Source organism: Halichoeres trimaculatus, unplaced genomic scaffold (assembly GCF_033239565.1).
Source record: "Halichoeres trimaculatus isolate MK-OKI-2021-1 unplaced genomic scaffold, fHalTri1.1 fHalTri1_scaffold_16, whole genome shotgun sequence".
Lineage (NCBI taxonomy): Eukaryota > Metazoa > Chordata > Actinopteri > Labriformes > Labridae > Halichoeres > Halichoeres trimaculatus.
The window spans coordinates 10,068,041-10,093,177 of NW_027437194.1; the positions used below are offsets into that span (position 1 = coordinate 10,068,041).

Sequence of the window (25,137 nt, forward strand, 5' to 3'; positions counted from 1 at the left end):
CAAGGGACAAAAGGGAGAATAAAGCAGTCCATAAATTACGTCTCTGCCCTCCTGGGTTCACTCAGGGCTCATTGAGTTCATCTATTATCTCAAACACATCATGACAGCCGTCACAGCGCCATCAAAAAATAAAACAGGAGTCAGCAGAGCCCCGGTCGCCTGCAGCCAGGCGGTGATGGACTCTCAGACTGGTGGCTCCCAGAGGCTGCCAGGCGGAGTTCCTGGGTAATGTAGTAACGTGTTTCCAAAGGGAGGGGCCCCTCATGGAGACACGGAGGCCATTCATGGTGCTGCTTACAGCTGAGACTGAAATACATGTTGGCAGAGCATGAGGCTGTTTCAGTAACTGAGTAATAGTATACTGGTGACGTGTTTTCTCGTGCTGGTTTCAGGAGGTTTGTGGACTAACAGGTGTGAGGCGTCATTTACCATCACTGAGTTCAAAAAAATATGACTCAAAGAGGCTGCAACAGGCCAGAAACTCTGAATCCAGCAGGCGCCAGGAGTTGACCAACAAACATTTCTCTTGATCAATGGCTGCTTTGAAAAATATCATTGTGAATTATTTCATTGTTGTCAACAATTCTCATTCCAAAACTAACACTAGACAAATACTGTTTTTTAACAAAGCCTGATTGATTATCTGTAGCTACGCTGCCAATCTTGGTTCCCCAGACACTATTAAAAACATCTTCAACTTCAATGGCTGATATGTTCCTGCATCACTGCATGACTTTCTGTAACCTGGGCTCATAAATCTGCATGCATTTAAAACAGCTTTGCATTTTAATGTGCATGTGCCATATTTTATCATTTGCTTCTGTAGTAAACAGATGTATCCATGCAGGACATTTGATTCCCTGCAGACACCCACTAAATATATCAAAGAAGAGGAAAATGAGTGAACTCAGCCCAACACTTAATGGACTAAATGGTCAGTAATTGGGGTGAAGAAAATGAATCGATGAAGAAAAAGAAAATCTGAGCAATTTGTTGTAAAATATGTACTAAGAAAGTCAACTGATGTTGTGGTCCACTTCTCTGTTACAAACACACTATATAATAAAGATATTTCAACAAATAAAATCCTATAGTGAAGTAAAAATAGTTCAGCAGTCAAATATAATGAATCAGGCAATGAGATATGATCAATAAAACCAGGGGAATCAACACTGAGGCACCTGAGGAGGGTAAGCAGCAATGACACTGACCATAAAAATACATAAATAGAGAATAAAACATATACTGTGCATATTAAAGGGTCCTAGAATCATAATTAAACTTTTAATATAACCATTAAAGTATTTATGATACCAAAAGTGCTCTGAAGTGTTGTGTAATCTGCTTGTTCAGGTATTAGTCCTGGTTCTTGCTCCCCAGTCTCTTTAGTGAGGGAGCTAAAGAGACTCCTCTTTAGATCATCCTAACTCAAACAGAGCTAGGATGAGTTTGGCTTTTCCAATATGGCACATGTCAATGATAGGCTTCAAAAGTTTGTATCAGAGTCAAAAATCAAAGTGTTAACACATCAATAAAGCAAACAAAGAAACGAAAGTGGCAGAAATGTAATAAAAAAACCACAACTGAGTTAATCTCACTGTCACATGTGCAGCTGATCTCTTGCAGCTTTGGCATTTTTTTGTATTGCATAACTGTCCAGCTGCTTTCAGCTCAAAATTAGGAACAAATTTTTATTAAAGATAGTACAAAATTCAAAAGTGCATCATCTTTCAAGACAACTTTTGATCTCACTTGCTGCCACCACCTCCAGAATGATACCTGCATCTTTTTCAGATCATGTCTTCATAAACCACTTTGTTTACCAGATTATCTCCTGACAACAAAACAGCAGGAGCAGTTGAAGCCTGGTGAACTTTTCTCTTTTGTCACTGTAGCTGAACAGTGACACCTAGTGGTTGCTAAGAGGTATAGCAGCAACCTGACCTTAGTATTTTGATGGTTTGACTTCTCTTGATTGCTCAATAAAACCAAAATGTTTTGAATAAAGACAAAACATCATAAATCATGTTATAAGAGTTTCTTTTATTGCACACACAGCTGACAATGAAACCAGGATGATGACAGATTTACAGGAAGAAAGGATGATTACGTAAAAATGAGCTCAAACGTTGAACCTCATGAACCACATGGAGTAGAAAACATCTTCAAAATGCATATACATGAAAAACACGATATAAAAAGTATGAAAAGCATGAAGACGAGGAGATAAAATGAATAAAGTCACATAAAATAATCTGGTGGAGCTTGTTGATTTTTTCACATTCCCTCATTGGTTGGATTAAAACACAGATTCCAGATCTGCAGCAACAAGCAACACATATAAAACCCCCAGCTGAGCACATTTAAAAACCAGCTGAAGGCCAAGAAGTCAGGTTGGTTTGGAGCTCGACAAGCTAATGTCGCTAACAGGATGCTACGTGCAGCGAACACACAGAGTCTGTAAACAGCAAAGGAGTCATCGCTTCAGCTAAATGACCGTTACTCAACATCACAGTTCATTCATAGTTTTAAAGTATACAATAAGTTAAATTCATATGGCTTCATATAGTTTCTATATTATAAATCCTATGATTACTGGCTGCAGCACACACACACACACACACACACATCTGTGTGTATGCGTGAGTGTGTGCTGCGCTCCCTTTTTAAAAACTTTCATTTCAGCTAAAATATTTTGTACAAAAATCTACATGGGACGTCATACAGGAAAGAAAAATAAGAGACAATAATTTAAAGTGAGTCATGTGTTGGGCTAACCCCCCTGCACTGAAGATTAAAACACAAAGTGTGTGTTTGTGTGTTTTGTCAGGGTGTGAAGGTTTTCTTTCACTGACTCTGATTCACAAAGTTTAAATTTGATATTTTTTCTGTCCTCAGTATTTAAAGGAACCTTGTGGAGTTTGGAGAGATCGTAGAAATTTGTAGCAGAGTTTTGAAGAGTTTCATCCTCTGTCTCTAGTCACAAGAACAAAACAATGCACATGCAAACTGCTGATTGAGCACAAACAAAGGGGGTAGAAGCTGCAACATGCAAGGCTGCACTGCAAAAACTGAATTCAAAGCAAGTGTTTATGTCTTATCCTTTGTGAAATTGTCTGACTAGACTTAATCTGAGCCACATTCACCTGACAAGTCCAGGATAATGTTGTGCTTGATGCAGAATGTTAAAAGACAAAAATGGATCTTTGCTTGGTTTGGTTGTGGCTTTCAGATGAAATCTGCTCAGTGCTCTTTGAGAAAAAGTCTGAACCACACCTAAGGAGTCTTTCCAGCTTCTCTACAACAGTTACTAATGTGTAGTTTGGTGAAATGAGCAGATCAAACAGCATGTTGTCTTCAGGTTGCTGAATGAGTTAACTTTGAGCTTTCAAGTACGATAGGAAAGAAGAAAATTTGTTGCCACGCTGCAAAAGTCAAATCTCAGCGAGCGTTTTTGTCTTATTTGTAGTAGAGGGCAGTAGATTCATCTCACAAGAACAGAAAAATGTCGTAAATCAAGATACTCAAAGACAAAAAAGATGCCAAAAGATTGCAAAGAGTAAAAAAAATCTGCCAGTGCAGTAAGAAAGATGCCTTCTTTATTTTTTTCTGCACAAAAATATTGTTATAGCAAGAAACCAAGGCTTTTTACGTGATCTTTAAGTGTCACCTCTAGATGTATGCTTGATTGTTAGTCATGGATTAAGATGAGATTATTAACCCCAAAGTGGGTGACAGTATGAAGACAAAAAGTCCATCTGATGACGCTATGCTTATAAAATTTTGCAGTGAGAAGAGAGATTGTGTTTTCTCTTCTGAAAAAGGATTTCTTGGGCTTATTTTCTAAAAAAAAAAGAAGGTGGTCAGAGCAGAAGAAAGCTAAATGGAAGAGTGATGGAACATGGCTTAAATTGTTTGTGATAATGTGGAATTCAGGCGCCATTTTTGTCTTTTAACATCTTAAGATAAGACAATTTTCTGGACCTGTCAGGTGAATGTGGCTCATATTTTGTCCAATCAGATATTTTGTACTAAAACAAGACATTAACACTTGACTGGATTTCAGTTTATACATTGTTTTGCTCTTAACTCTACCTTACACAAAGAGAATGGAATAAGGAAGCAAGGAGACACATAAGTAGGATACACATCTACATTAAAACCAGGAAATGTTTGACAACATCACAGCTGTGTTAAAAGATGCAAGTATCTCTGCAGGAAGGTGCCTGAATAGCATGATATCGATGCTACATCTGTGATTTCTGCTGTTAAAGCCTCACTTATGCATGCACAAATCAAACTCTGTGTCTTCGCGATCTTCTAAGGCAGGCATGCAAAAAGAAGAACTCACTACCTTTCCTGAGACCCTCACCTTGCAGATCTCCAGCAACCAAATGTAGATGCAAAGAAAGCATGTCTCCGAATCTTCATAAGTAAGCTTTAAACATGTTTTATAAGGAAGGGAAAGCAACGAACAAACATATAAGAGGCCTAAAAGAGACACATTAAGAGTTGGGAAACACTGAAGCTGGTTCATGAAACTCCACAGGGTTCCTTTAAAGTGAGAGGACTAAAGTAAGGCACCAGTTTTTGCAGTTTGGGGCGTTGAAAACTAAATTCTCACTAGTGTTCAGAATTGTGTCCCTCTTCCTTAAAGAGTCGCTGATAAACATGTCATGAATCTCTGTTTATCAGCGTCTCTGCAGCCACAGATCCAGCCCGTTGTTTCTGGCTAACCTCTAACCCCACAGACCATCTCTTCAGCGCCTTAGCTGCTCGTCGGCGTACGTCTCCTCCTCCCCAACCTCCTCCTGCCTCTTTGCCCTCAAGAAGAGGCGCTGGAAGAAGTTGTAGCTCTGCGGCTGCACTGGCACAGGGTTGAGCATCTGAGGAGTCTTGGTGTGGTGGATGTGTTCGTTGTACGGCTGGTTCTGCTGGTCGCTGCTCTGGCTGATGCGGCGCTTCAGAGCCACGGATTTGTGGTAGGTTGCAGCTGAGGAGAGGAAAAACAGAGAAGAGTTTTAAAACATGAAAAAAAGAGTGAGTCTGATCCAAACTTAAACTCAAATATTTCTACTCACGGCTCGTGCAGGTGACTTTGGGAGTGTCCCACTGGCCATTGGCCCGGCAGCGAATGGTAGGGGCGTGTCTCTGGATGAAGCCTTGCTTGCAGTGATAGCGCAGCAGTGAGTTGATCTCATAGCGAGACTTCATGGCACCAAATACCCGAGCGTTTGGCACCATGGGAGGCTGACCACACGCAACTGGATTGCAAAGATATCACTTCATGAGATTTAAACACAACACTGAAACCATATCTCTGCTTTTACAAGTCTCTTTTAACTCTATTTTTGGTCTCCTCCACCTCCTTAAGGGTTAAATAAGCAGGTCTTAAATGCTGAATGCAGACTGTGAGTTTTTCTGGGATCAGAAATCAAAAAGATCAGCTCAGCTCGGCCAAAAGTTTATGCACAGTGAAGAAACTTTTCAGAGCGTACTTTGATGTCAGAAAGCGTCTTTATTTTAGCATCATTCAAGGATGAAACAAAGACGTGTTTCTCCGTCTGATCAGCTGTTCATGTCTGCAAAATGCATCCGCTTTTCCATCCTGTTACTGTATTTGGAGCATGCATTTTCATGTGTGCATACCTGTCCCCTTTTTGCAGGTGAAGGTCAGGTGATAGTTGCAGGGCACGTCGTTCCACTGCCCGCCCTCGTGCCAGATCATCACCACACAGTCCTCTCCAGACTGGAAGAAGCTGTCAGGCTGGTTTGGCCTCCAGTAATCGAATTGCTGTTGGAAAAAACAAATCAGAGTTTATTCTCAAACCGGGTCAGTGTGACGTCAGACATTAACAAGAAGCTGCATCACGACCAGAGGAGAGGAAACATGTGCACGCAGCCGCAGAATGAGAAACCCTCAAAGTGTTGACCCCAATCAGGGCGTTCCTCTGCATGAATGATAACACATTACGACAGCAGAGCTCCCTCTGTGTCAGGTTTCAGGATTTCATCAGAGCTGGATTCGGGGCAGCTCACAGCTGAACAGTCCCAGAAGAGCGTATACATGAGACAGTGACATCATGAAGCTCAGAGGAGGTGTTTCATGTTTCTGGTTTGTTTTAGAGGAATAAGAGAGAAGTTTCAGGAACGATGCCAACAGAACTTTTGCTACTTCAGAAAGCTTCAGTATATTTTCATCACAGCAACAGAACTTTACCCTAAAGACATGTCTTTCATGCCCTGAAACAAATCTTCCCACATTGTTTTGCAAAGTCTAAGATTCAAGCTTTTTGCTATAGCTGCAGAACATTTTGGATTTATTGGTGTAAACAGAAACGATGGCTTGATGAAAACAGAGATCAAACGTGAAAACAAGCTAAAAATAAAGTTTCAGATGTTCCTCAGATGATCAGGCTCTTTGGACAGAAAGATGAAGAATGTTTGCCTCACCATGGGCTTGCCGTCCGTCCATCTGAAGTCTCTCTCAAACATCTTGTCGTTGAGTCCGAGCCACTGGTAGTCGCTGCCCAGCTCTGCAGAGATGAAACACATCAGGAAACTTGAAAATCTGTGTTCACTCAGCTCATGCATACAAACAGGAAGCAGCACAAATTTAACCAGGAGTGAAACTTTGAAGAGGCTCTGAGAAAGGAGTGTGCTGGAGGAAGATGGAGTAGGAGCTGAAGTGTTGATGCAGTGTTTTACAAGTCTGTGGTTTGAACATGTGTGTGGCAGCAGGAGCCGCGGTGAGGAATCAGAGTGTGAACAAACAAGAGCACGCGGAGCGGAAGAAACGCTGGAGCTGCGATGGCACGAGTCCATCTCATCTCAGTCAGCAGCTTCCTCATAAAGCCAGAGACAGTCTGCAAAGTGTGTTTGATCTTACTGGAAACTCTCTGTTTGAACCACTTTATTCACCTCTCATCATCGGATTAGAGCACGTTTACGAGCGGCCTTTTTTCCAAACACATAAACTCCTGTAAGAGCAGCGACCTCGGAGAAGCAGCGTTTAAGCTTTTAAAGACAAACCAGCCTCGAGCATGAACACAAAAAATACAAACCTACCCACAGTGATCAGTCCATCAGCAAGAGCAACATAAACTGAACGTTAACGTCAACATTGGTTTGCAGATTTGCCAAGTAGCTCAGCCTCAGGAGAATTATTTAATACAGCCAACATTCCCTCAGCAGTTTATACGCTCATCAAACACAGACAGCTCTGTAAAATGTAATACATGCTTCCAGCTTGTTTCAGAGTTCAGTGTATTATGTAAACAGATCCAGTGAGATCGCAGCCTGTTTTGGTCTGAGGGTTGTTAAAGGTACCTTCAAAACAGACCCTGTTAGACTAGGAGCTAACAGACACAATAAAACAGCCTGAGTAAGAAGAATATAAAACAAGACCCTGAAACTTACTCTAAAGAATCCAAACATTTTCTACCTACGTACCTAAAAACACAATAAATTGTATACCAAACCCAAACCCCAACTCCAAAGCTGATGTTCAGTAGTGCTCTGGAACAAACAAAAAGAGGACCATCAAATGTTCTTTAAATTTTTCATTACAAGGGGCCAATGGGACGCCTCAAATTAGTCCCTCAAGAGGTTCCTCACTTGTACCTTTATATAGACCCTACAGGGTACCAAAAGTAGCCTCTCAGGTATCCAGATGGACTCTTAAAGAGACCTCAAGGAAGATGCTACATGCTATCTTAAAACCAACCTTAGAAATTTTTAAAAACTAATGCTCAACACAGGTTCCTGGTTTCTTAAATATGATCCAAATGGAACTGTTATTATGGACAAAGGCACTCAGACTCACTGCTCCAGTCTTTCCCAAGTCCCAACATAAATAGGGGGAAAAAAATGGACCAACACCCATTAGAAGAGCAAGGAAGTCTGTTATGTTATGAAAGTTGTGTAACGTAAAGTGTACTGGTCCTTATCTGAGACACAGACTGATTGAGACTCAAAGAGGTGCTACAACACACATCAAACTGAAGTATATGGGAACTTTAAAAAGAAACAGGGAACCAAAACAATTATCCTCCAAAGTTTTATTTCAATGACACTGAAGGGTAACTCATCACTGAATGATGCTACTTTAGAACAGCCTTTAAAGGGCAGTATAGATCCTTAGGGATCCTTTAAAACAGAAGCTCTGCTTCTGAAAGACACCTGGTGCTCCTGACCCAGCTCTAAATCTCTAGCCAGACTTTTCTCCTCTGTCGCGGTGAAATGAATTACCTAACTCTATGGTATCTGCAGAGTCCCTTTCTGCTTTTAAGAGATATCTGAAGACTCATCTGTTCAGGGAACACTTAAGCTCTTAATCTGAACCTTCTCCTCTTTGTCCTCAGGGGTGGAAGAGTCGGAAGTTCTCAGACCCTCTTAGTGAATATTTAGCACTGATCATTGAATGTTGTTGAAGGCTGAACTATATTTTTGCAGCTTTTAACTGTGGTTAGATATGGCTAATATATTCTACATGGGAAAAACAAAACAAAAAAAATGTCTTGTTCTTAACGGCAGCACCAGCCAAATAACTTGTAGAACTTTGGCACACTAAGGTTTTCCCTTCTGTTAAAATTCTTGCTGGTGTTGTACATCGCTTTGGGCAAAAGCATCTGCTAAATGAAACTGTAGAACTGTAAAATATGGCTTTCAAACAGAAAGGTACCTGAAGACGTACAACTAAAGACACTCTAATGTAGACATTCTAAGGTATATAAAGCATCAAAACAGACTCTAAAGGGTAACTGAAACCAGAGCTATGAGTCTGGTTTAGATACCCCAATATGGGGTATGAATTTATTAATAATATAATAATACCAAGGATGTCTCATATGAGAAAGAGTTACGGAAATAGTGTTAAAAGCAAATTAATGGCAGATCTAGTGTTATCGTTAAATGGTTTTGCAAACAAAGTCTGAACAAAGCCAGTGTCAGTAAACATCTCTGACTTACGGTTGACAAAGTTCTGCTCTTCGCTTGACAGGATGCTGGCCAGGTGGGCGCCGTGCAGGCGACACTCCCTCTCAGCTGAGTCCCATGTCCTACGGTGAGTGAAGTACTTGTAGCAGTGAGACTGGAACTTCTGCCAGCCGAACCCACAGACCTCAGTGTCTGCAAAGAGAGAAAACAACACAAACAATATAAACTAACTCATGCTGTTAAACTTTACTTGCTCTGGTTGGTTGATTTGGAAGACTAAAAGTGTGCAAAGGCTGAAGATCTAACTGTTCAAGACTTCTTAACTATAACAGACTCTAAATCTGCATAAAACATTTTCTTTTTTTCTTCTAGAGGCTACAATCTATTCCTGGTTCTCTCTCCCCTCAGAGTGAAAAAAAGCAGAAACATGCAGAGAGCTGGTTCTTGGCTCCCGGCCTGCTGCTGCTCGGTAAACAGAGGCTGTTTTCTGTTTGTGGCTTCAGAGTAATGAGAGCACCAATAGAGACGGGATGGAAAGAGGATGCTTCATCTGTGCATCCACCTGGAGGGACAGGTGAGGTCTGCAGGAAGCTTATAAATGTATAACCTTCATACATGATTCTCCTCAAAGAGCAGATTGAGCCTGAAGCCTAAAGAGAGTCTGACAGAGTCTGTGTAGCTGGATTTCCTGCTGATTCATTCCCACACAGCTGCAAAAACTCTCTGGCATATAAAGAGCGCTCATCTTTTTTTTTTTTCCACTGGCAGAAAAATAAGAGAGGACAGCTGTGTCTGTGGTTTCTCTATCTCTGCTTCTACATGGATGGATGACACACAGCACAGTGCTGAATTAAAGCTCTGCACATACAATTTATCCGACATACATGATCACACCCTGCAGCTTTGGGACGGGGGTTTTCCACTTCCTCTTCATGGTAACAGGAGTCAAAACTGAGTGATAAATTTTAACCAGCTGGAAATACAACATTCATCATTGATATTCTCTTTAATAATAAGCAATATAAATCCTATTACAGGCTCAATAAAGAATCTTGATTTGGAAAATAGCTCCGTCTACCTGTGATGGTTCCAACTCTAGTATGTTACTTATCCGACGTGAGAGATCTACCAAAAGTATGTGTTAAAAAGTTACAGTATCAGTTTAATCAGGGCCAATTTTATCTAAAAGGAAGAATATTTGTGTACAATAAGTTGAAATTTACAGTACAACTCTGTTCTGAGGGCTCCATGCCCTTCCACATGCCTATGTGGAATGCCAAAGCCTGAGGCAGGGGGAGAACACCCCCCATCTCTTTCATGTTTATACAGGAAAACTCATATTTTACCTTTTTTAATGATTATGTTTGTAGCTTTTGAAGCTCTTTGGTCAACTCTGGATGATTTTCAAATGCAGTGTAAAAATAAAAAAGCTTTGACAGGCTAAAAAGCAGAGGCAGGGAGAGCATCAACAAAGACCTTTGAATAAAAATCAAGTTCTTTAGAAATAATGACCTTTTTTAATAAATCTGTTGATAAAAGGAACACAACTGATTCATCTTTTTTGAGAATAAGTCAGTCCAACAGTCGCAGCCAAACTCTTCGTTAATCAAAAACTGTGACCTTATCATCTCAACAGTTAAATATTTAACTGTCGATAGAAGGAGGACATACTGAGACTCTCTAAATCTGTTGAATTTGCTTGGAAAATATTAATCTCTGGAGTGTGTTTGTGAGCCTGATGAGCTGCTGAGTAATGTCACAAATATTGGAGGAGAAGCTGGAACTAATCTGCGAAGGAGGAAACACCCAGAGCTGGAGGACAGCTGAGGAGAGGGGAGCAGGCTAAGTCCACCTGTGAACGAGCGTGTCTACAAGTCTGTATGTTTGGGGTGGTTCGTTATTTGTTCCAGATTTCCTGTTTGTGAAATAATAAACAAGAAATGTTTTGAACCTCAGCTTTATTTTAATCTCTACCTGCATGTTTTTAAACTGGTTAAAGTTAGTCAAGTGGATACTAACGAGTCAAAAGTTCAGTTAGCAGAAAACACATGGACATAAGTCTGATAGGCCAGAAGTGCTAGCCCTACTAGTGTTAGACACACTCTGCTAAGAGATTGTTTGCTTGTAGACTTTGCAATCCAGTGTTGGGCTGTTTTAAACAAGTTTTACACTATTTTAACTGTCTGCCTAAGCTACTTTATTTTTTTCTTTCTATTTCCACCTGAAATACCAGAAACAGCTGATGTTTTACCTCTGTTATGCATAAATAAAGCACAATTGAAACATGGATTGAGGCAGAGGTAGACCAGCTACTCCTGACCTGTGAGATTAAGTAACACAACTAGATTCTTGTTATTGTAATTGAAGTGATGTTGAAGTGATTTTAGTCAATTAAAAGGTTTTTATCTTCAACACAAAGGCTATTGTTTTTGTTTTATTATTGTAACAATGCCAACTGCCTTTATTGTTTGGCTCTTTTCATTTGTCTGTTGTTGTTTTTAATATTGTTTCCCAAATTTTTGTCTGTTCATCCAGGTTAGTTGTTCTTTCTATTTGTTTGAAAATGTATGTATGTATGTATGTATGTATGTAACACTGAACATTTAACAGAAAAATCAAAATAAATATAAAAATGAAGACCACTGTTACAGTTCTCCCTTAAAATTGAGTCTTAATGACAAACGCAGCGATTGGACCTTGTAGATGTAAGTAGATGCTGTTCTACCAAGTGTCTTTGATGTTTAAATTAGTTGCTTGCAACACATTATTGAAATATAATGAGATAACTAAACAGACCATAGTTACAAAAATAATCTGTTTTACCGAAAGCAGCACTAGTAATTCTCTCTTTTAATCCAAATTGCACCTCTTTGCTGATGATACCATCATCTAAACAGACAGTTTTAAAAGTCTTTAAAAACTGCTCTAGTGAGTTTAAATCTAGCTAAGTAAACCATCCTTATGGAAATGGGATTTGTTAGTCTGCTTCTGCCTCATCTGGTCAGATAGTTTGAGTTATTAAGCGTAAATAAAGACAGTGTTGGTAGAGCAGCAACTCATGGGTCCTTTTGGTAATATTGCTCTAGTTGTGAGTCTGACTCTGGTGTCTTTGCAGAGAGTGATGTATCAGCTGTTTTTGGTTTGAAAATCATCCTTTCTGTAAAGCTTAGAAGAAAAATCTGAGCCTGTCAGGGACAAAAACAAAAACTTTTAATCAGGTGCATTTACTCCAAAGGTTTACGATGCAGGCATCACAGCCTGTTTGCAGTTCCAACACATATGAAACTCAGCTTGTCGGTCAAACTATCCTTTTTTTAAATAAATAAATAAATAATTATTGATATCAAAATTACAGTGGTTCCACTTAATCTGAAGTCACATTTTCACTGCTTCATCCATTATTCCTCTCTGTAATAAGACACATGATAGAACCTAACACACATCAGAAACAAACTCTGACCTCAGCATTTCAACATGATGTCATCTGATATAACACCATCATAGGGCTAATGTACATCTTTCAATATCCTTTTATAAAAGCCTGGACTTCCTTGTTTTTTGCATGTTTTTACGTGATATCAACACTTTGTCATCACTCTGATTCAGCTGACCTTGCTCGCAGCGCTCTCCTGCATAGCTGGGCAGGCAGAGACAGGTGTAGGAGTTTACTCCGTCCAGACAGGTGGCTCCGTTCAGACACGGGTTACTGTGGCACTCGTCCACATCTGCAGAAACACAACACAGGCGGATTATCCAGCAGCACTCGTCTGTCAGCGTGGGGTCAGTAAGGGCAGTTAAATAGAGGACGTGTGTGTGCGCATGTGTTTATGTGTGTGTGTACCTGTTTCACAGAGCTGCCCAGTGTATCCAGGTGCACACACGCAGATGTTCTGTGCTCCTTTTTTGTAGCAGGAGCCTCCATTCTTACACACGCTGATTGAACAAGGAAGGAGATCTGCAGGAGGGAGAAATAACAGATGAGATGACATTAAATGCTTTGTCATTACTCAGACTTCCCTGCCAGGAGCTAATTATTTAACCCCAACCTTTGATGCCGTGAAATCCAAACCTGCATGTAACAAGACATCACAGGTATTTGCAATGAAACTTAATCTGTACTGTACTGCTACTTTCATGCCTTCTTAACACTGGGAAAAGTAGAATCTAAGCATGTTTTTAGTCTTATATTTCAATAGAATATCTTAATTTAGTCTAGATTTAAATTCTTATGTCATGAAACTGAAGGACAAAATCAAGGTTGAATTGCATCAAGATCTAAAATGACCGGAGTGATCCTCATCAGGAGGAATGAGCTGCAAATGCAGAAACAATGCATCTATCAAACTCATGCAAAACAAGAAATTTCGTGAAAACAGCTGCAATGGATATCACAAAACACCTGCAAAGAAAAATATGCTTCAAATTGAAGCTTAAAGTCCTCCAGGCCTGTAGGGGGAGTGCACCGCTAACATGCATGCACCCTTTCTCTTTTCTTTTAACACTGAATCAGTTGTCTTTAACTTCCTCTCTTTGTCTCTACGAAAAAATCCTGCAAAAATAACTTTTTGAAGATGGACCGAGTTTGAACATCTGAAGAATTTAGGGTTTAATTTGTAGTCTGAGCCGAATCGTTACTTTCGTTTCAGGTGTTTTTGGTTGTTTGCAGGAAAAACCATCAGCTTGGAGAGCTGAAGAGGTGGTTTGTGTTTCGGGAACCCATCCTTTTTCAAGGTTTCTAAAGTCGTTACTCAGACTGTAAACAAAGAAAGCTGATGTGTTTGTTCCTTTAGCTTTTCTGGTGATGGCGTGTAATCAGAATCAAAGAGCATTTAAGTGCTGTGGGTTTTAGTTTCAGTGCTAAAGTGAAGCTAATCTTTGTTTCACTTTTGCAGTCTTTTTTTTTAAACCATCTGTTTGTGCTAAGCAGCCACAGGGAGCTGCTCTGCTAAAGGTCTGTCTGTTTGTGATTTCACTGGTTGGCACAGCATCAGGCTGGAGGGGGAAACCCGTAAAACAAGCTGGTGTCATGTTGGAACAACAGAAGCAGCTGAAGAAAAGAACCACTAAAGATGCAGCTCATGTACCTCTGACATCCACCGTGCTGGCCTCCAGGGAAGGATCAACGTCTGTGCCGCTCTCTGGCTGCTCCGTGGTCAGGGCCCTTTGTGGTATCTGTGGCTGAGACTCCACCAGGGAGGGCACTCTCCCGTCATAGTCCACAACGCCATCCTCTGACAGAGGGGTAGCAGCAGGGTCAGGGACCAGGGCCCACTTAGGGACAGAGCGGGAGCTGTGGTCGAATGTGTACAGCGGGGTGGATCCTGTGGTGACATCCTTGGTGTGGACTCTGAAAGACTCAGTGGGGGAACGGGTCTGGTCTTCAGGAGCCATGGGTGCTCCCTCTCTGGTATCTGCTGGGCGTTTCTTATCAGCTGTAGCAGCAGAGGAGGGGTGTGTGGTGGACTTTGGTGCCCTCGGCTCTGACACCCCGTAACGAGTGTCTGTGGTTAGGTCTCCATAAGTCACGGCAGCAACATCTGGTACAACAGTCACAGCAGCCCCTGTATGAGGGTCAACAGGACCACCCTCCCTCTCCCCAGAAACCTCCCCAGAAGCCTCCCCCTCCCCAGACGGGTGATCTACACCTGATCCTTCCCCTGAGACTGTGTCCACCCTCTCTGATGGTTCTTGTCCTGAAGCCTCATCCTCTCTTCCTGAGGCAGACCCTTCAGAGTCGTCAGTCTGGGTCTGTTCTGGGGTTTTCCCTGGCTGCATGTCCGGGGTAAGGGTAGGAGGCTCAGTCCCTCCAATCTCTGTCTCATCGGTCATCACAACTGACTGGATCCCTGCAGCCGGGGTGGGCATGGCATCACCTGTGGAGCCCTCCGCCGTCACACCAGCCTCTGCATCTGTCACCCGGATTGCAGAACCTTCAGGACCCTCATAGGTGGAGACTCCATCAGCGTCAGGCTTGGAGACACCTGGGGGGACTTGGCCGTCACGTGTTGCAGACGAGACATCAAGCATATGTGGGGTCATGGTGGTGGTTTTGGCTGCTTCAAGATCTCCCTCCAAGTCAGAGTCAGGGTACGCCCCAATGTGAGTGTCTAACTCTCCATCTGTGTACGTTTCTGTCGGAGGAGTGACTCTATCACCAGGTTCCTGTGTGGCGTCTAAGGTGGCGTAGTCAAAGGGGGTCACCTGCTCCCCCAAGACGCCATCGTCTCCTTCAACCTCATTGGACATGCCTGGTGTGGCCACCTCAAACTGATCTCCTCTGGCTTCTGCTGGTGGCTCTGTGGTGAATGTTATCTAGGGGATCAAAGAAGAAGGTGCATAAGAAACAGTCTGTGATATCATTGAAGGTCTGGCTTTGGGTCATGTGCACAATGAGTAAAAACTAGCTTTTGTTAGAGACTTCTAGCTGTCCTTTTCCAGAAAATATCATAGAAACAAATGCCAAGAAGAAAACAATATTTGCATGCTTCATAACTACAACAGTCTGAAGAGCTGGTTCCACAAGAATGACTAAAAGTAGCTTTCTTTGACCACTTTTTAACTCACATTTTAGCTTTAGATGAGGTCAGACAGACTATCTATGGTGGCTCTAACAATTAAAAAACTTTTGTTGAGCTTGCTTTGGAAATCCCTTCTCTGAACAAGGAACAAGTCATCTCTCTACTTAAGTCCTTGATTTCAAAGAAAACTGGATAAGAGGTCCCGTAAAATGATATCTTTTAGCTTTTTCCTACATGTCTCAGCAAGGTTTGGACTCAGCCACAGAAAATAACACAAAGTCAGTCTCTGTTGAGGATCTGCAGCCTCTCAGTTTAACCTCATCTTAAATGCAGAGATCTGAGTGGGCAAGAATGTTGTGATGATTAAGTAATGTGCTAAATATTGTCTGAGAGGGATAAAGAATCGGACCTAGCTGTGATGACAGCATGTCTCTGTGTACATTAGAAATAGTTACAGTTATTCCAACTTTCTTGCCTTTTATTGGTCACTTACTTGGATAGCCACAACAGCAAACCAGTAAGCAAAACTACGCTAAGAATGGGTGTGGAAGTGGTCACCTCTTGACTTTACATCACAGTAAGAGCAAGTTCGCATCACTGGGTGGGTTACAGAAACAGATGCTTTTAGGCTTCCACATTCTCAGGATCGCTTGGCCCATTTTGTTATCCCATATTCAACCAAATAAACCTGTAGAGCCACCATAGTTTTGCCTTTTTGTGGCAAAATTGACTTTGAGAAATCAACCTTATCTGAACCAGGGGAGCTGATGGACCAAACTGATAAACAAAGAAATTAGAAACCTTGATAATAATCTATTAAATAAGAATGTAACTGTATGTTCGTACCTCGTGTTTGCCATTGACAAAGCGGATCTCTGGAGGTATCGTCATGGGAATTGGTACGGTAACATCCCCGTATTCGCCGCCCTGCAAGCCTGGCCTGCTGATCTGCACCGTGCCGGAACCAATAGGCTGGTTCAAGAAGTCCAGGATGTCATCCACTGGGGGACAAATGGGGGACAGGATGCCAGGTTCAAAAGTCAAAATTAACCCCGACACAAACATCACAATAAAATGAGGGCAGGACTTGGACTGTTGGTGGGACAAAACAGGACTCTGACTTCCAGTAATCACCAACTTATGATGCCAATACCTAACATCTCTTTAAGCTTTCCCAGAATCAAAACAGACATTGGAGCCCTGAAACAGAATCAGAACAGAGCTATCCTCTGAGCTAGCAGTTGTAGTTTATGTGTTGCAGGAACCCAGAGCAGCTCAGGTCTGATATTCATTAAAACAAGCCTCGCTGCAGATCTGGAAGTTAACAGTCAGCTTATGATTAAGGTCAGAGAGAGCCGGGGGGCCGCTCTCAAACAATGCACGCCTGTGTCTCTTCATTAAGACTTTACGGTACACATGGAAGCTATATCATGGGAACTGGAGCTGCAAACATGACGCAAAAACAGATCTGACTTTGGTTATGGTGTATGATGACGAAAAGAGAGACACCAGGAGATCCTCCTCAAACTGATGGTAATCGTCTGTCTGTTTGAGCCACAACATGTCCCCCAGAGTCAAAAAGCCTCCGTGTAACTCTCAAACAGGAAGAGTTTTCATTAAAACACGCAATGCCTCAATTTTCCTGATTTCCTCAGGACCTGGAAACACTGAGTTTGTTGGCCCCACACAGCAGCGCCAGCTTCATGTGATGATGAATGAGCTGCAACTGAATCCGCCTCCGACTTTTCAATAATAAACAAAGCTGCTGGAAGATGGCACCACTCGGCTGGGGGGTAACAAACACAGGAGCCAGTCATTGGAGTGTGTGGTCCCTGAACCCTCAACAAGCATTTAGGGATTCTGTGGCTAAACAAAGGTTTCTTCTTCAGGCACAGTTTTATGATAGGTTAACTGTTATTTCTAACTAAAAACTGCAAACACGCCAGTGGAGGGACATGAGTACGAACATGAGGCCAGGTAAAGGAATAGTCAATTGACCGCCTGGTTAAAACAACAAAAAAAAATCGGAACTGAGCGATACAAGGTCAATAATTCAGATATGAAAAACTGTATACAAACATTATGGTATGAACGACACAATATTGAATGATAAGATACGACTCAGCAATCAAACAGGCCATAATATAAGATCAGACGTGTTACAACATGATGTCATGTTGAGATATGATACGTTACGAGACAAAACAATATTTAGCAATGCAATACAGTCAGCTTAAATGTTAAAATAGGATAAGATATGTAACCATACAAAACGATATATTATGATGCAATAGGATAAGTTATGTTACAATACAATGAGTTATGATGATGTTGATAAATTACAATAAGTTTGGTTACAGTACGATTCAATATGCTCAACACGATACTACGCAAGGATGTTTCAGGATAAAATAATTGAATATTCTTGCATATTATGGGATATGCTATGCCATGATTCAACATTTCAGATAAAATAAGTTACAATAGGTTACGATATGTTACGATATGTTACAATACGTTAGAATCATTACAATACAATATGCTAAAAATGTTAAATGCTCTAGGATACCTTAGGATACACTACAGTAAACTATGATTTGTATGATACATTACGATACATTGCAATGTTACGCTAAGTTACGATACACTAAAACACCATATGTACATGATACGCAATGTTACCATACAATATGATACTTTTGGTTTGTGATATGAAACAATACATTATGATTCTATATGTGTAAATGATTCAATAAGACATAATAGAATATGTTCCGATTTGTTGCAATACTTCTTGTATAAGATATGACAAGATATGGTATGCTATGCTACACTAAGATATGATACAATCATAAACTCAGATTGGTTTGAAACTGATGCATTGATATAAGACTGGAATTAAGACGGCAAGATACGATAGGGAAAAAATACAAAGTGATACAAGATGACAACTGACAACATTATAATATACCATACAGTGTAAAATGATGCAAACCCAAATAATACCTATTGACTGAATATCATATGTTATGAAATAAAACATATTTTGACATTCATTTCTGTGAATTTTTCTTACTATCGTAACCAGATATGTGGCTATGAAGCTGGCTGCAGTCTCAGCTAGTCTCTAAAGTCCTGCAGAAGGCTATTTAAAAAATGTTACCTGCTTTATTGGTTGATCTTTTTGCTGTTGTAGTTTTCTGATCTTTTGATTTTAGAGGAACTCTAGAGAGGAACTCTAGATCAATGTTGTTTCTCCTGTTTCCCCCCATACAGTGACAGAAACACAGATTTGGCTAAAACATGTGAAATGACTTAAGTCCTTGCTGATGACTCAAACCTCAGTTTCAGAAAGCTGAGGTCATAAGTTTCTTATCTTTTCTCTGGCATACTGAGACAGTATGAAGCATTTATACTGGAATCTGGTCTTGTTTTCACAGGATCATGAGAAAAAAGTCTTACTGAATCCCTGGACTGTTCTTGTCCTGAGTAAACCTTGCTTTTGGCTCCTGGTTCATTTATGTATGTATGTATTAAAGAGTCATATTAGATAAAAGAGTGCGTCTGCTTTGAGAGAAGAGTGTAGATATTCTTGGAGAAGCTGTAAATTACGGTAATTTGGGAAGCTGCTCAGAGCTAAGACAATAGAGGTTAAATATTTGTGGCTTGTTGTTAGCTCTCTCCACATTTTTGGAGCAGAGAGTCGAACGCAGCTATTTAGAGCTGCTTGCTCAAGAGAACAGAGGCTAATCAATCAGACCACCAGAGTGTGTTTGACAGTGTGAGAAACAGAAAACTCTGAGGAGAAGAATCACTTTCTGTGAAATATCTGTCTCTTTATGAGTGTGCAGCCCTTCGACGTGGAAACACGATGATGTGTTTACAATATGTTTAGCTGCAGAACAGGCCGAGGTTCCATAACTTCTCCACATCTGGTAATGCAAACAGTGTGTGTTCATATGTGTGTGTTTGTCTGCATACATACAAGGTAACACAACCATTAAATGCTTCCTATGGAGACAACAAACACAGAGTACAAACATGAGGTCACTGAGAGACTGATGTTCTCACTGAGAGACATAAAGTCTGGGGGGGACGTGAGAATCTCAGCTCTTACAGACCCAAAACTTTTGAGAAGTCTTGGGTGAAATATGGGGGTCTCTTTCATTATATTTTAAATCCAAAATAAGAGTTAAACTTAGAATCTGAACATCTCTTTACTCACCTGATTGGTTTCCGTCTTGCACGTTGACGATCATGACATGCAAAGATGGTTTGCCTGATGCGTCCACGTCTCCAGAAACAGCTTGGTCGATGGTGGTACCTTCTTTGAAAACAACAGCAGGTGATCTCCCCTCCATTTCCGGAGCGACTCCCTCACCTGATGGCATCGGTGTCACCACCACTCCCTCCCCGCTGACACCCAACCCGGCCTGGCCTCCTCCCTGGGAGATGTCGAGTTGTGAGGGCTTTGAGCCGGTAGTGGGGAAAGGAGGGAACTGCATAGGCCGCAGGCTATCGCCTCTCTGCGGCTCTGACTCCACCATGGATTTGTCAAAGTTAGCGACATCATAGTCAACAAACTCTGAGGTGGGGATGACAGATACACCAGTAAAGCCTCCATCTCTGTCTCGGCCTGCTGTTTGGATCCCAGCTCTTTCTGGCTCATCGGGGGTCAACAGGGGAGTCATGGTTGTTGGCTCTGGAGGAGCAGCTGGAAGAGAGGAGGAAAGTCAAAACACCATGTTAGCTAAAGTACAAACCTTTATATAAGACAATCAACATGTGATGGTAAGGGGAACCATGAAAAGGACAATAAAACCAGTTACCTAGTCCTGATTTACAACCTTGATCAAATTAAGAGATGTTACGGCCTCAGGGAACTTTCAAATCGGCCAATCAAAGACACACTTAAAAATAATATTGACACTTATGACAAATTTGGAGCAATAATTCCATGTGACAGGATTTTTTTAGTCTGGCACCCCCTGTGGACAAAGTGTGAAGTTTGTGATCCCATTTCCTATAAAAGGATCTGGATTTGATCTGTCTTGCCTGATTATGGGTTAAAAAGTGGATCAAACCTGGATTATTCAGTGGCTAAAACAAATTCAAATATCTCATTATGTATCCAGATGACCAGCATGAAGGACATCCTTTTGTTGCATGGTTGCTTTAACCTCTAGGATACAATATCAGTACTTTGCATGGATGTAAAGTACCAATGCTGGATGTTCAAACAAAAGGCTTAGCAGGTTTTCAAATCTCTACATCCAAACATTGTAAAAATAGCACGAGGTCTGCCGGAGCTCTTCACAAGATCTTGTGGCAGGGCCTTAAACACTGAGGCCTGCCCAAAGCTCCACCCCCAACAGGCCTCCAGGCAGAGCACTGGCTAATCAGACTGTAGGAGGTTTGTGGAACAGAGAGCCTTAAAGAGACAGTAGCTAAAACAAAGCATTTCAGACAAAGCACAAATTAAGGGTTTTGTAAACTTCAGGGAGAGAAAAACGTGGCTGCAATTCATTTAAAGCTAATATGGAGACACCAGAGGGACAGAATAAAGATATTAAAAAAAGCAACGTAAGGAGTTGACAGCTCAGTTTTGCTGCTTGCAAACCTCTGCAGGGCTCTTTTTTCTTCGAGGCAATGGATACTGTAAAGGGTTTCTGCCAAAAACTACACCATGCAGCTGAAATAAATCAAATTAGGAAGGATAATAAAGACCTAAAATAGCTGAAAATCAACCTAAAAACTTGTGTTTTGCTTTGGAAAATGCTGCACCGCAAAGAAAAGTTTCCACATCCGTCATCAGTGAGATTATACATAGATGTTTTAATAACAGTTAATCCAAGACTAAATGTTTTCAGCCTGAATCAAGATTGTTGTGACTCATTACGAAGCTGTAAGACCAGCGTTAGCTTACAGCTGGCTATAAAAGGAAGTGTGGCAACTTTGATTTTTTAAGCATGAAGTCACCTGTGAGAAATAAAGCAGACCTGGAGACGACTGAAAAAGACTGCAACCGTCTGAAACGGTTGTGTCAAAATGGAAACAGGCAGAAATAATCACATACTGTATTGTTTCCAAAAATTACTGTCCTCACACTTCCCTTATGCTCATTATTCAGAATCCAGACCAGAACATGGGTCCTCTGTTGTAAAGACCTCTTTAAATTAGCCTGATATGCTAGCAGAGATTTATATCTCATTAAGATGGAACACATACCACATGAGAACAAGCTCCAAACACGCACACAATGCTCGGCTTTGTGTAGCACTGACTTCATGGAGTCAGCGTCCTGGGCTTTAAGCGTCACTGACATAATGCTTTAATAAACGCTGTGTAATTGACTCTCCTCTGTCCCTCCCTGCAGCCTGACAGAGGAACCTATGGATGAATGGACGGGCCAAAGGGAGGAGAGGGCAAGGAGGATGAGGCCATCACTCTCCTCTTCTTAAAGAACACTTGATAAGATTGTTTGATGCCTTGAAAAGAGCAGCGCTAACATTTAAATCAGGTAAGTTCGACAAACATCGAAAAAAGCAAAGAAAATCATAATAAAGGGAGGATCTAATAGAGTGGCTCTATTTTTAAACACATAAGGGTCCAAATTAACTGTTGAGATGCTAACCAAAGATCATAGAACAGCATTATCTCCTACATTGGCACCAATGAGCTCCCCCTACTGTTCAAATCTAGATGCATCATCCTAAATCATAACTAAAGGATGCACAAACTTTAAGTTTAGTCTTTGTAAACCTTTTTAATAACTTTTACATTGTGCTTCTAGCAGTCTGAACAGCAAGGTAGGAAAAATGTTATTGAGGGGCTAAGTATGTCCAGCAGAAATTTTACCAAGGAACCTTTCGAGGAACTCTAAATTTGGTTCCCAGATCCTTACAGACAGGCACAGGAGTTGTTGATCTACCAAAACAATAATTTGGTAGTTTACTTTTGTGCTGTCGTGTTTCATCAATGGGATGTAAGTTCTGATCATTGAAAACATTAAATTAAAGTGAAAAACAACCATCGTCTTTTGGTTTTCTCTGGCAAAACTCAAGAGATGATTGGTTTTATTTTTTTATTAAACAGTGTGTTTGTGTTTTTACGCCACTCAAAACTTCATTCAAGATAATTTTGGCCCCAACAGATAATACAAAATAAAGCCAAGAAAACAAGATAAAAGCACTGAGCAGTAGACAAGCAACTCCCGTTTCACTGGGGTCTGGATGCTTTGTCTTCCTCCTCTCTTCATTTTCATTTTTCTGTGACCAAACTAAAAGCTTTAAAGAAGCAGCAGCAGAGACATGTTTTCAGATTGTTGTATTTGTATTGTTTTCAGTAAAGCTATGTTCAGTAAAGATTTCCACTACAGCCTATAAAGGTGTTTACAGCCTGCAGCCAGCAGACTGTGAGGATTGGCTGTCTGCTATTTCACACCATTATCCTGCCCCGCCCAGGTATGATGTCATGTGTTTGGCGAGCTCTCGCTCATCTGGCTGGTCTGGGGTCTGTCCTCATGCTGTCACTCCACTTCGTGTTACCTCTACGGTGCACACTCTGCAGAAATACAGCTTTTAAGTCCAGAAAGAACAGTCAGCAGTGCCAATAGTGCAACTGTTAGTCATTATATCATCTGCAAAGAATCATATTCAGGAGGGGGACCGGTTCCTGGGCTGCTCACCTCTCGTTTAATAATGGTGATGTTGGGAGGACTAGCTCTGTACTCCCCTTCTTTTCCGTCTGTCTGTGTTTGGGCAGGGTCCAGCTGTAAGGCATTAGGGACCTGTCCCCTTTTTGCTCTATCTGTGTTTGAGAGCATGAGTTGGGTTTTCCCCTCATAAAAGCACATGCCCCACCATAAACAGGGTAGGGGGAGTTTGTTCTCCTCCTGTTTGGGTTTCTTTTCTGTGAGCTCTCTTTAAAACCAGCTGGACTTTGTGGTTTGTTTGCTGCTGCTGCTGCTCACCTCAGGGTTTGTGTAAAGAAGCTTCAGTGTCTCTTTGGACTTCAGGAGATAAATGTGATTTTGACATTTGGTGGAGGGGTTAAAAAAATTAACCTTATTCATGCAGATGCTGAGGCAAGATGGAGGAAATGTGCTTACTATTTGAAACACAAAGCTGAAGTTTACAGAGGGAAAGGGAACTCCATGCACTGAAGGAAAACTTGAAGAAACTGATAACTTTAAAAATTAAGCATACTAAAGCCAACTAAATGATTAGCACCTCATGAGATGCTGATGTTTTCCTTTTGCGCTCACATCCGACATTGTACCAAGGTTTTATGTGCAAAAAAAAAAAAAACCTAGTCTACAATAACAGAACTAGAATAACACACTCTGCTTCAAACACCTGCTGGATGCAGCCACAGAGGTCAGGTTTTAATCTCTGTAAAGACTTCCCCAGTCACACTTTCATTAAAACATAGCAACAGAAAACAACGTTAGACTGTGTGGTCGTGTATTCCAGTCTTACCTTTGAAGCAGTACACTCCATGTTTGTCAGTTTTGTCCGGATAGTCAGTCTGGTTACGGTGCTTGTACAGCGTGCGGACCCCCAGGTGACCTCCTCCACACTGCATCCTGGGGACGGTGACAGGGTAGCGGGCACTGCCATCCGACAGCCAGCCATAGTCACAGCGGTCAAGCCCCGCCCTCCAGGCTGCATACAGCAAACCGGGTGAGGCCATCACAGCGCCGTGTTTTTGACACTCGGCACCCGCCTGCTGGAAGGTGAGTTTCTCTTTGAGGCTGGGGTAGAAGACCTCACCTGGAGCAGAGGGATAAAGGTGTGATGATGGATGAATCAACCAGAAACCTCTGGAGTTGACAACCAGAAACAATGCAGGTGTGTCCACTCAAAGCTGACCCTTAAAGCCATAGAAACCTGCATTATAATGCTCATGAGCTACAGAAATAACCAGTTTATTTTGGTTTCAATTTACCAGGCCCACCAGATTAGGTCACCCTTTGTCCATAGTTGTATCACATTACCTGTTTCTTATCCAAAAAATGTTGTTGGACACACCACAAAGACAACCAGCACACAACCTCTGCACCTCTGAGAGTTGAAATCACTCCAGACCAGCAGAACCAGGACTGTGGCTCACTAACTCGTGTTACAATACAGCAGCGTTTGTCTCCCCACTGAAGTCTGACCATTTCATAAATATTTGAAAACATAATCCAGATTATGACAGACAAAAAGTCAATAATGGCTCAAGCTTTGGCAGCTTTGGGTTTTTTTCTTGTGGAGAAACAAAAGAGCGTTTGCTTTTCTAAACTTTTGTTTCTCTTCTCGTGCTCTGATTTTCAGACTTTAATTGTAAATCAGAGGATTTCTCTCATCATCAGGAAGAGAGATCCAACATTTCTGTATTTTCCATATTTTTAAAGCTTCTGTGTGGAGCCAGTTGGGCAACAGGCAAAAAATCATGCTCATGGATTCTGTGTGAACTAAAAGATCAAATGAAGACTTCAGAGATTGTGGAAGAGAACAGGATTTAGACCTAATGATAACAAAGTTAAGAATACAGTTGCAATGTTACAAGATTTAAGTTACAAATTAGGACAATAAATATGTATTGATTTAAAAAATTAACCACAAAACAACTTTAGAAGTTTAGGTAATAATTTTGTGACCTGAGGTTTCAGCAGATGAGCTGTTGGTTTTTAAAA

General features: G+C 41.3%; 1 protein-coding gene across 2 annotated transcripts in view; it reads right to left on the reverse strand.

Moving 5' to 3' along the window:
* Window positions 1–3,847: 3,847 nt before the first annotated feature.
* Window positions 3,848–25,137, reverse strand: part of vcanb (versican b) — a 28,128-nt gene continuing 6,838 nt past the window's right edge. For both annotated transcript variants that reach the window (XM_074690902.1, XM_074690903.1), the window contains exons 6-16: window positions 23,936–24,229; window positions 19,681–20,169; window positions 16,302–16,456; window positions 14,022–15,249; window positions 12,779–12,892; window positions 12,549–12,662; window positions 8,971–9,129; window positions 6,454–6,536; window positions 5,650–5,794; window positions 5,082–5,264; window positions 3,848–4,993 (exon numbers count right to left, since the gene is read on the reverse strand). In XM_074690902.1, coding sequence (XP_074547003.1) covers window positions 4,761–4,993; window positions 5,082–5,264; window positions 5,650–5,794; window positions 6,454–6,536; window positions 8,971–9,129; window positions 12,549–12,662; window positions 12,779–12,892; window positions 14,022–15,249; window positions 16,302–16,456; window positions 19,681–20,169; window positions 23,936–24,229 — 3,197 coding nt within the window. In that variant the 3' untranslated portion in view covers window positions 3,848–4,760. The remainder of the gene's footprint in view (window positions 4,994–5,081; window positions 5,265–5,649; window positions 5,795–6,453; window positions 6,537–8,970; window positions 9,130–12,548; window positions 12,663–12,778; window positions 12,893–14,021; window positions 15,250–16,301; window positions 16,457–19,680; window positions 20,170–23,935; window positions 24,230–25,137) is intronic.